Genomic DNA, 12,371 nt, shown 5'->3' with positions numbered 1-12,371 from the left:
TACGATGCTCCAATTTCTGATAATTTGTAGAGTTCAAGTATAGCATGAAACCTAATATGTTTCCCATACGTGAAGTATTGGGTTATGGATGTTCTAGTTTCATGCTCTCAGAATTTTGAAAAATTAAATGATAGTAGGTGTGGGAGAACACCACCACCCTGGGTCACATCTTTCATTGACCCAAGCGCATACATCACATTTCAGTGGCATTGTTTTGCATGCTTGTCACTTAAGGTAAGCACGCTTAGCAGCCATGGAAAAGGCCAATTGGTGCAACAAGTATACGCGCATCACACACATTGGAGCATACTGTGTCTGCTCTACTTGCATGCATATGACTGTCAGTGTGCTGTTAGAAATGCTCGTGAAAGGTACTTTATTGAAACGGCTATTTTTTGTGACGAATTTGTACTTAGCCATAAACAGTGCAAACTGCCTGGCAGCTGTGGATGCTTTGTTTGCTGCAGGTCTTGGTGAGTTGTCATGTAGAGGGTGGTGCTGACACCTATATTCGAGTTCAGTACTCCCTTGCAGCAGAGCCAACGCTACGAGGCCTTGCAAGCGCAGTAAGATGTAGTGCCATAGGAACTGGGTGCCTGACTAAATGGCCTTGACAAGTGGTCCCATCGACAGGTGTTTCCTTGGAAGCTTCTCTTGAGGTTGCAGCTGCGGCTTTTTTGCACAATTTTGGTTGTTTATTTATTGAGGCTCTATGATACTGAAAATAAGAGTTCTCCACTTGTTCGAGTGATGACGTGCAAAGAACGAAAGAAATCAGTGCATCGCTGCTGTGTGAACATTCATTTGCATTTAAAAGTACAAGCAGTAAATTGCTTTCACACTGGCTCAATTCATATGTGTAGTCAACCCAGCCACAGCACTGCAGAGGGCTCCCTCCCGGGTAGTGCTTTGTCCTTTGCGAAAATGGCATCCGCAGACTCGCCTATGCTGCATCGTTCCAAGCTGCTCTTTTACATGAAAGGAACGAAGCAGCTGGTGTGAACGTGCTTTGAACAATGCGGAAGGAGTGCAGTAAGGGTGGAAGCACAAACTATTTTAATTAAAAAGCAGCTTCACTTACGAATGTCGGCGAGCGCACACCTGTACAAGTGCATGTTATAAGAGAGATCGAGAGACTGCGTAAAAGCTGGGCTTGAGCACAAGAGCAAGAGCCCCTTACAAGAATATTGCAGAATGCTATCTAAGGTTTTGGGTACACCACATCACTAAGCATACTAAATGAATGAATTGCGAAGAAAAAGCGTGAGCACTGCTTTCAAGATTGTAACATTTAAAAATTAATGAACGCAGAACCTGAGTTACAAACTTAGCCTGTACAGTGAACCATTATGGTGTCTCATAATCTAATGATGGTTTTGGCACATAAAACCCCAGAATTCATTAAATTCATGTCAATGGGATATAGTTACCGCTGTTTTTATGTCTCTGTAGCATTTCTGAGTGATGTTTCAGTTGTCTAAGTTCTAGACGGGATGGATGAGTGACATCAATTTTTCTGAGCACATATGAGATATGGAAGAACATCCACGGTGAAGTTCATGACTCGAGCGCTGGCATGATGATGCCAGCGTTCCATGTCCCTATTGCTTGTAACACTGGAAGCAATACGAGTTAAGTATGCTAAACCATGCTAAACCCATACCTTGCGACGCCTTGTGTAAACCAGCTCGGTAAGGCTGCGTAGAGAGTAATTGCCGTATTTGCACATAAATAATGCGACCACAAATGTAACGAGAGGGGGACTTTCGGTCTCAGAAAAAAAAAAAAATTGCTTACGATAGAAATTACTATACCAACAGGAATTATATAAAAACAGGAAACAACACAAAAAAGCAAATGCCTGCAGAGCTTTATTCATTGTTATTTCGAACTGCTGTCACCAAGCGAAGTGAAAAGGCGACTGCTGACGTATTTATCCCTGTCAATGAGGACGGCTTCATTGTCCATAACATTCTCTAAGGTTATTGGACAAACATCGCTTCAGAAATGCCCGCTACACAATTGTACACGGCAAAGGTTTATGTGGATTGCCGGTGATGCACCGTGCGACTTCGAAGACCGTTCACTTGACGCGCCGCATAGCAGCCCCCTAGCTTATCTTTCACGTCAATTAGTGTGTAAACAGTGATGAACATTCATACGCGCTCACATCACACAAGCTTAGTTTGTATGAAAAGACCGTTCATAATATAACCAAGCGAGCAAGTGCGATTGGCAAAACGTCCCGCCGATCGCTTTTCTCAAAGCCTGCAGCAATAAATCGATGCAGTAATATATTTTTTTATCGACAACAGGGACACACAATTGCGGACTGATATACTTTCTAAAGGGGTTTCTTTTTGGAGCTCTGCTCTAAGGCACCCGTTCCTGCGTCGGCGTCCCTCCTAACCGAGCACAGCTAAGGATGAAAGAGCGAACGCGGAGCGCAGCAGGGGATGAGAGACGGTGACAGCGAAGAGAGCGCAAGGAGGGTGGTGCAGTGGAATCATGAGGAGGAGGGTATGGCAAAAGTGTGAGAAGAAAAGTGTAGTGCCGCGAAAGACGCTCTGCGGTGACGATGGCTACGAGATGGTGCCAGAGTAGCGCGCATCGTCTGTTCACCGATGACGCCTGCGATACCATATATGGAAGCTCTGCTTAAATTTCGGATTAGGGAGTATCGTAATCGTCGGTGAATTTAAAATTTTTTTTTCATAGCGGAACCGTTAACACAGGCAGCGCTCTTCTGCCTCTAACAATATGGCCGCTAGCGGCTTCACTCGCTCCTGTAGGTGGCGGATAGGACTGCCACTCCAGACGGTCTAAGTAATTTCTAGCTTCCGCAGTACTGCAAGGCACTATTGAAATGGAGTACAGGCAATAAGAGAGCGGTGGTGGAAAATCTGGCACTATGGTCGCTCCCGAATGAGCAACCAGAATAGGACTGCCAGTACTAATCTCGGAGGCTATGCTGCACGTCACGGCTGCTATACATCAACTACAAATCTCGAAGGCTATACGTTTTTGCATTAAAGAGCCGGAAATGTGCGACGCAAAAGAGCAGAAACGGCGCTAGCGTACAACAGAAACGAAGCGTCGGGGTCCGCATCGCCATAGTCATCAGCAGAAATCGTAGGTGAATGACAGCAACGACGGAACGCTTCGTGGCTATTTGTGCCTTTATTGCATTTACCGCCGCGCATAACAACGCGTTAAACGCGGGATTTCATAGTCGCCATCCATGATCGCGTCGATAGCTTCCGCAGTTGTGGCAAAAAGTAGTTTGGTTTTGACTCAATACGCGTGTCGGCATTGGTGTTCTGTGTGTCGGCCGCGTGCGTAGTGGCCATCCATGATCGCATAGGCAGCGACCGCGATTTCGTCTGCAGTTGTTGCAGCGAACGGTAGTTTCGTTCTGACTCGGTGCATGCGTCGGCCGCGTGCCTTAAGCACCGCAAGTTCGCCGTTCATAATCGCGTCGATAGCGGCCGCGGTTGCGACAGTTGTTTCGGTTTGACTCGGTGCAAAGCTGTCGAGGACGAATAGCACCGGCTACATCGCGATGGACGTACGATCTGTTGGCGGTCAGCTTACTGGCGAACAAAATAATCGGAATTAACTCGGTTTTACTATATGTGATGTATACTATTCGCTTCGAACCTCAAATTGACTATTCGCCCATCCATAGCACTTTTTTTTTCTTTTTTTTTTTTTATATCTGTGCTCGCGCCGCGCTTCGACGCGTACAATCTGCCCTGCACCATCTGCGCATGAGTGAGCCACGTCGGCACGCATACGCGTAGCTTGGCCGTAACGCAGTCGACGCGTGCGGCGCCGATGACAACGCAGAGTGGTGACGTGTGCGCAATCCCCGCTTTTGTATGTCGCGCAGATTGGCCTTATAACGAGCTGACGATAACCCACAGAAACCACCTGTCATAAAAAAAAAAAAAAAAAACTGTTTTCTGGAAGAAAACTGGGAAGAAATACTTTCTGAGCAATAGAAGATTGCCATTAAGCACAGTATGGCCCCCTATTAAATAGAAAACGCCATTGGTATTTAGGACAACTTCACTATTTCTTCCGCTTCAGAGGGAAAAAGCACTTGATTCTATTTCACAGACATTCTATCAATAAAAATATTTTCTAGACCTTCGTATACCGGGGTTGTTGTAGGGGTTCGTATGTAGGGTTGTTATGAGCGCTGGCATTGTAATTTGGTGTTCCCTTTAATAAGAGTAGGGCATACTATGCAACTTGATTTATAGGTACCTAAGTTAGTGATAGCTAGCAAGATTTTTATTTATTGATTCGATTCGTACTAGTATTCGGTATTCGCACACCCCTAGTTCTAACTGTGTCCATGCTGCTCACCATGCCTCAAACTGTGCCTGCAGTGCAGCCATTGTGGTCCCTACATTCACCTCAAGTATGACTTTCCATTTTAGGCACCAAGGAGGAGAAAAAAATGCCATCAGTAGCTTTGAAACGGGCATTATGGTTGATATTTGCACCAACTTATCCGCTGAAAAATTGTTAATAAATTTTCTGCTCTATATTTGCTTAATTTGACGTAGTTTAACAGCACCAACTATAAGCCACATGAAAGTGCCACGTGAAGAAGAATGCATCTTGCTGCCAGAGGTCCAGATCTCGGTGCCAATGTATGACCTTTATTGAAATTCATTAAAAAAAAAATATCAAAGCACACTTGTCTTCACATCTTCTCCACAGTCCTGATGCCAAGGATAAAGAAACCCTTGGTCATAATGGCTGCTGTTGCCTCACAGAGTAGCAGGCGTCCCTTGTTAATGTTGACGACCTTGCCTGCATAGAGAATGTGCTCAAAGATTTAAGAAAATGCTTCAGAGTTGTGTCAGGACTGGCTGCACAGAACAGACTAGTCACAGTTTTCTTGGTTCACAACATTACTAGCACTAATTGAACTAAACAGAACAGCTTCCAGTATGCAGTAAAACACAGAAAGGCGTCTCCTGGCATCTTGACACCACCAATGACACCAGCCCACTTTCAATTGCCAAAAGGAAGCCTTGTGCTAGGGCAGCATTTCACAGCATGCTCACAGATTTTCAACTTCCTGTTGTGCCACATTTATGAACTACCACCAACTTGCACAATTCAACATGGGAGAGTGGAGCAGTGTGATGACAACCTGCCACGTACAGCACTTTTCATTTTTTCTGTCAAGCCTGCCAGACAGTCGCTAATGGCCAGAATAAGCGATCGGAAGCAACTTTTATGGTTCAGTAAAAAAAATCCATAACACTGTAGACTGGCACTTGCCTGTCTTGCGGTCCTTCTCAATGCAGTAGCAGTTGTCGTAGAACTCCGAGAATGTCTGTGACAGATCAAAGAGGTAGTCACACAGTGGGTGCAGGTACAGCTCTTCAAGCATGGTGGCCAACACTTCAGGGAAGCGTAGCAGTGCCTTTGCCAGTTTGCGCTCTTTGGGGTGTTCAACAGGCACAGTCACATCTTCATTCCTCAGCACATCCAAGGACAAACCAACATTACGTGCTATTGACCTGCAGAGTAATGCAACAACATGTGTCAGGCGATTTGGAATCTTTCGTGCTTAGTTGAATTTTACACTCAAAAGCTACAGCTGTGTTACAAGTAATGCAGTAGTAGAGAGGAATAAAAAATAAATCACACAGACATTACTGTGTTCTGCACAATCTAGCTGCTGCAATGAAGAGTTGGAGAAAATGAGTCAAATCTGGCTGATCAGACTCCACCATAATGGCAGCAGCCTCCATTTTTCGGCAATGCAAGATGCAGTAATATTAGCAAGCTGAAGCAAATTATGAAGACGAAACAGTGAGACATCGGCTCAGCCTTATGGATATAGGCTGTTGGTACAGGCCTTGCTGACTGCAGGTCTGTGTTGCTTCTGACAATGGTGTGGATATCTCGGAGAGCACTACTGATGAAGCAAAGCAATTGTTGTAGAGGTGCAACAACTTACGGAAAAGGAGGCCTCCAGTGGCGAGGATGACCAAGAAACGAGCAAACCTACAACTCTGCCCACCAATAGCTAGGGGCTTGACCTACAACCATGCCAACAGCTTCATGAACTTTTAAGTATCCGATTAATCTGGTTACACAGCTTAAACATACTTCACTCACTGATTTCTGCCAGTAAGTGCAGTGCGTATCATTTTTGGTAATAAAGCATCTTGTCTGCACCTTGTTCAGTTCTTTATAGTAGTTTTGACGGAAAGTTCAATTATATAACAAACTTCGCATATAGGCTATAGCAAACACATTCTGATGAAGCTGTTGATTGTATCCAGGCTTGCCTGTAGGAGATTTCAAATTACCGAGTAGAATCTTACATGAACAAGAGAAAAAGAAATGGTGCTGTGAATGTATGCATATTTGGTATGGGTTTGGAATGGGTAGAGTTATTCATCTCACAGCAGTAGGTATCTCCCATAAAAGATGACCACAGAAGCGACCAGTGCTACTAATGAGCACAAGTGCAAAGGCACATGATGAGTGCAGCCGAGTCAGTTCATCGATTCTGATTAAATGTAGCAAACAGCATCACTTTAGGGATTTGACAACCATCATGGAGGAAAGGAGAGGCGAGAGAACCCACTTCATAATTCCACTGACCTTCACTAAAACTATGAAGGAAATAGACATTTACCTACAGCAGCACATCGTCTCGGAATTGTGAGACTTTAGCAAAATGACAAGCATATCCCCTCTCTACCTTGGATATTGCAGAGCATTAGCACAGTACAAATGGAGGATCCTATTTGTGGACAATATGATTATGCATTCTGGAGTATTAAGACTACCACGACATTGCACCATTTTACTCTGCAGCCTTCCCACATGAAACAACAGGAGTTGAGTGACACAGTCGATCCCAGATATATTAAATTCGGACATATTGAATTATTGTCTATATCGAACAGTTGCAAAATCCCCATGAAAATCCCATGCAGAAGTATAGCAGTGTTCACTCTAACGCACTTATAGGCTATTGAAAGCAGCTAAAAGGAATTGTTATGAAGCAAAGGTCATCTTTGCTGGCAATAACTCCAAAGAAAAATGGAAAATAATTAACTAATATTAATTAACTTTCTAAACAATACGTTTGTACGAAGTCACCGTCACTGAACTTCAGTCCTCAGGTCGGGTTTTCGATCAGCCTTTTAACATTGCAAACGAGTTCAATTCATCCTTTTGCAGTCACGTCACCAGTCCTCCCATGACTGTTGAACAATCTTTTACGTGTTCTTCAGTCTTTCTACCTCTTTCCCACAGGCCCTAATGAAATAATGGACATTATAAATAAACTAAGTCACTAGTGCTGGGCTCGATAAATTCATTTGAGTAAGATTAAATTAATTGCTCACCACATTGTTGCCCCCTTTTGCGCATTATCAATTTAGTTTTTAAGACTGGGTCATTTTCATCACAACTAAAACTAAAAAAGGCTAAAGTTATCCCTGTGTTTAAGAAAGGCGACAGAACATGCATCTCAAATTATTGTCCTATTGCTGTTCTGTCATTTTTTTAGTAATATAATTGAGAAGTGTATTGAGAAATGACTAACTAAATACTTATCTTATCTAAATCTAAAGAAAAGCGGTGGGCAAGGAGAGTTTTCAGTTATTTGTACATGAGGAATGTGACACAAAATGGAGGAAGCTGACCAGAAAATTGTCAATCAAATATTTGGACTGCAGGAGGGGTGCAAACCAGGAAACAACGGTTAAGAAAAAGGTTAAGGAAACAGAGAGGGGTCTGTGGAAAACAGGGATGCAGACGAAATCAGCACTGGGAACATACAGAACTTTCAAGCAAGAAATTGCCAAAGAAAATACCTATGATAATTCTAGGGGAAGCTCTTTGTTGTTTGAAGCCAGGACGGGAGTATTGCGGACTAAGATGTACCGAGTCAAGTACCAAGGTATAGACACGTTGTGCTGTGCGTGTGGAGAAGAAGAGGAAACGGCAGAACACCTCATACTTTCTGTAAAGGGCTTAACCCTACAGTGCAAAGCAACGGGGCTGATTTTTTCAAAGCATTGGGGTTTAGGGACAGTACGTGAAGGCAAAATAGACTTTAAGCGGGTAGAAATAACCAAACAGAGGTTATCTGATTGGTGGATAAAATCAAGGCAGGGGTGAAATCTCACCCACCACAAAGTACAAAATATGTTAATAGTCACGGCTAGGTGGCCCGATTTAAAGGGTTCAGCCTCATCCTCCATCCATCATGTCGTTAGCTCTTCGCTTCCGACGCCTCGCGCTTGTGCGAAACGACACGTGTCCACGCATCCAGTACCTGGTGTGACATTCCAAGGATGAGTGCTTCGACGAAGAAATGCAAAATATTGACCTTGTCGGCAGTTCGCTTTGAAGATCAGCCCGCGCGGGCGCACAATTTTTCCACATCGCAGATCGCTTTCGAGATACGGCGGCCGCCGAAGTAAACGCCTTTCTCGCCTCCCCCGCCGTGCCTAGCACGGAAGCGCGCTCACCCCCCTTTTCTCCCTCGCGCGCGCGAGATTGAGTCGGCTGACACCCGCAAGCTTTCACTCGCGCACACAGCGTACGGCGCGCGTATTTTGACTTTACACGGGACCTCCAAGCGACGTCCACAGTGACGGCACAAATGCGCTTCGCAATAAAATGTACTTCTGCGCGGTTACTACTCCGACGGCGACAGCGAATTCGTACCCCCTACCGGCAGCTTCTCCGCGTTACCAGTAACTTATCTCGAAGGCCATGCTTTTCTGCAGGGCAATCAACAACAGCTGTACAGCAGGAAATACGTCATGGTGGCCATGTTGTAAGTTCACTATCGCTGGCGACTGTCGTCCAGGCGGCGCAACTCGAGCATCGAACGTCTGCGCACATCAGATTTTGCCGATTTTGTGCCTGTGCGTGTAGAACAAGAAAAATAGTACACACTAACCGTGCGGTGGGCAATGAGCGACTACGGCTTAAGCGGTCAGCCAATACATGGAGTTCAATGGGGGCTGGGTGGGGGAATCTTCGTGACTACGTTTAAACCGCAATTACGCATTTAGCGGGTACGTATCAACGAGGTTTGACTGTACTCTCCTTACTTCGTATAGCTGTCTGCTAATTTGCTGTCGAAATAGATGCTTCGCCTGTTGGGCGAAACTGCGACGTTTTTGTTCATCACAACTTTAGTGTATTGGGAGTAAATCTTGAGCGATAGTACATACGGTAGGCGTTTTCTTTTTTGAATTTTCGTGCCGAACCTGCATATAACGAAATCCTCTTTATAACGAAGTTTTTCAGGAACTTGGTCAATTTCGTTATACCCAGGTTTAACTGTAGTTTATATTTTAGCTTCTGACGAATCCATCCACTCTTTGACTATAAAACTAAACACAGACTTAAACAACATTTTAACCTGGTGCCGGTGTAACTCTCTCACTATTAATCCTTCAAAGACTAAGTTCATGATTTTCCATTCAAATCACAAGGTTCCTTTACATTACGCTACGATCAAACTTAATGAGATGCTGAATGCTCCCGTTAAAGAATGTTCCTGCGTGGGTGTTATTCTTGATGTCACTTTAAAATACGCTATGTTGCACACTTACGAAGAAAACTAGCTTATGGCATCGTAATCTTAATCAGAGCACGTCTTCATTTTAACACCCCGACCTTAATTACACTATACTAGTATGCCTTTATTCAGTCACGTTAACTATTGTATCACAACATGGGCAATACTTACCTAACTCATTTATCCCCTATACAGCCCATACAGAACCAAGCCATTAGAATAATACCGTTCAGTCCGTATCGCAGCAGTGCCTCTTCGTTGCTTCATAGTTTTTGATATATTCTCGATTGCTAGTAGTCTATTTAATTAAGTACCATTTCGCCATTATCCTGTTCAAGTCATTGAATCATCTTATACCACCAAGTGTATTTTGTACTGTTGATCTTCTTAACACTAATCCTACTACATTTGCTTTATATGGAAATTTTTTACTACATGTAATACAGACTAATTATGGTCGACATACCGCATATTTTTCTGCTTTATCTATTTGGAACACTCTACCAACTTATCTCAAACACTGTTCATCACTTGGTTTTTGTTTTGTAATTTTCATATTATCTGCTTTTATTTTCCCATTCTAATTGAACTACCTTTGCTACTGTTATAGTGCTCTTTTACTTTAGCCACTACACTTGCAACCTTGGACAGGAGGTTCCCCTGCAGCCTAGTGCTCTCAGCCATTTTTCTGTATATTTATCTGGACGTAGCTTTTTGCTATGAACTTAATACTACGCGTACATCGAACTCTCGTGCACCGCCACATTCAATATATAGAACCCTTCGCCACACCCCTGCAAGTGCGCTTCTCCTAACGGCTATGCGATCATTTCAATCGCGTCGTCGGAAATATTTATTGCCAACAAATTTGAAACGGAGCTGTTTTAGCAGGTGCTGTCAAACAAGAGGGACTGAATCTGAAGGGCGTACATGCCATGGAGAAAAGCTGAGCACGGTATGTGCTCTCAGTTTTGCTCGCTGCACATATGGTAGGGATGGTCGATTAAATATTTTAATCGATTAACAATTAATCGTCGTCGGTTTAGCCTATAATCGATTAATCGCTTTCGATGCGGGGCTTTTCGTCGATTAATCGATTAATCGACTTTTTTTGCCGGCGCTTTAAGAAGGCTGAAACACAGTTATCTACTCACGTAAGTACCCATTATAACGTTTGAAAGGTGGAACCACGATAAGAAATACAAGGGTATAACTTTGATAAAGAATAATGTTTGACTTCTTGAAGGCCAACTATAATGCCACTAGGGACTAGTGAAGGAATAAAACAATATAAATAGTGTTCCTATTTAAGTATTACGGAATTTTTCAGAATGCCTGTGGCAGGTAGCATAATTCTTATCGTGAGCTGGGTTATTCGAAGAGGCGGACATTAGTAGCACGAAAATTGAAAATACATATTTGACTAATTAACAAACATTGAGTAATGAACTTCTTAGTTAATTACTTTACTAAACATATTACAATTTATGAATTGTAGCCGATGAGTTCGCAAGACCCACTTGAAAGGAATTTACAGGATGACAACCAGTTTCGAGATATTATTTCTCAAAGTGTGGACGAAAATACATGGGCATTCCAGTTACTTTTGTATTTCAAGGCATTTTTGGTAAAAATGTAAGTGGATCAACAGCGTTCTTTACGGCGAGTTTGATGGTGCATATCTCCGAACTGGTGTCATTCTGGAATTCAGTAAGTTCTTGAATGAGTGCTAGTTGGTTCATAATTTTGGAACTGAGGTTGAACAGCACGAAGAAAACAAGGACACGAAGAACAAATACCACAACAAGCGCTTGTTTGTGGTATTGGTTTCTTCGTGTCCTTGTTTTTTTTTCGCTGTTCAACCTCAGTTTCAAATCTGGAAATTAATTCCTAGTGGATAACGGACAAGTGGATATGCCTGTTTTCTAATGTACCAGCAGGTGTCCTCAAGGCTCAGTCCTCGGTCCACTCTCTTTTACAGCGAAAGCTGTATATGGCTAGGCGAAACGAAAAACCATTCGTCCCATGTTTCGATAAACGTCTCCATGGCTGCCGTCATTACGTCGTTCTCTACGTCGCACCCAAGTGCGCGCGCCATTGGCAGCTAGCGCCGTTAGTTACATCGTTAGCGAACGCGTTCCCGCCATTGCCACGTTGACGCTGCTCTGCCCGAAACGCCTCCTCCTCGGCTCGTCGTCGCATGCGTTCGATATCTCGAGTTAGCTCGGCGTAGCATCCGCCCGCCATTGGCGCTTGCGTTCCACCTCGTGATTTAAACGTGGACGTTTCGTCGCAGCCGAAGCCAAAATGCCGCCCGAGAAACTCCCGCCGAAGGGCGTTGCCCGGCGAACGCGTTCCGCCATTGCCACGTTGACGCTGCTCTGGCCAACGCCGCCTCCTCGGCTCGCCGTTGTCGCATGCGTTCGATATCTCGAGTTAGCTCGGCGTCGTGGTTAGCAGCGTCCGCCCGCCATTGCGCTTGCGTTCCACTAGAAACACCAAACATGCAGCCAATATTGAGAAACGCGTGAATACATCGTCGGCATTAACCCACTGCTAACATCGGGGCCGTACGTTTCAGCTTCTTGGTAACCATCTGTACGGGTGCTGGGGCGATGTTTTTTAATCTATATAACGATCTTCCGAACTGCGTCTTTGTTCTTCCAAAAAGCTATCGCAGGGACTGTGTTCTATACGTTAAATTCCTAATTCTTCCGATTCCCAAGAACTGCAGGACGACCTTAACCGCGTAACTGAGTGGTGTTCTAATGGTGCATGCAAC

At 44.1% G+C, this 12,371-nt stretch overlaps 1 protein-coding gene across 2 annotated transcripts in view; it reads right to left on the bottom strand.

The window, feature by feature from the left end:
• Positions 1-4,651: 4,651 nt before the first annotated feature.
• LOC119449388 (arginine--tRNA ligase, cytoplasmic) overlaps positions 4,652-12,371 on the bottom strand; it is an 85,101-nt gene continuing 77,381 nt past the window's right edge. Inside the window, exons 13-14 of one of the 2 annotated variants that reach the window (XM_049666743.1) lie at positions 5,305-5,546; positions 4,652-4,827 (exon numbers count right to left, since the gene is read on the bottom strand). In XM_049666743.1, coding sequence (XP_049522700.1) covers positions 4,718-4,827; positions 5,305-5,546 — 352 coding nt within the window. In that variant the 3' untranslated portion in view covers positions 4,652-4,717. The remainder of the gene's footprint in view (positions 4,828-5,304; positions 5,547-12,371) is intronic. The other variant, XM_049666744.1, reaches the window with a different exon arrangement.

This window comes from Dermacentor silvarum, chromosome 4 (genome assembly GCF_013339745.2).
Source record: "Dermacentor silvarum isolate Dsil-2018 chromosome 4, BIME_Dsil_1.4, whole genome shotgun sequence".
NCBI classification, from domain to species: domain Eukaryota; kingdom Metazoa; phylum Arthropoda; class Arachnida; order Ixodida; family Ixodidae; genus Dermacentor; species Dermacentor silvarum.
This window is presented reverse-complemented; position numbering and strand designations above follow the sequence as displayed.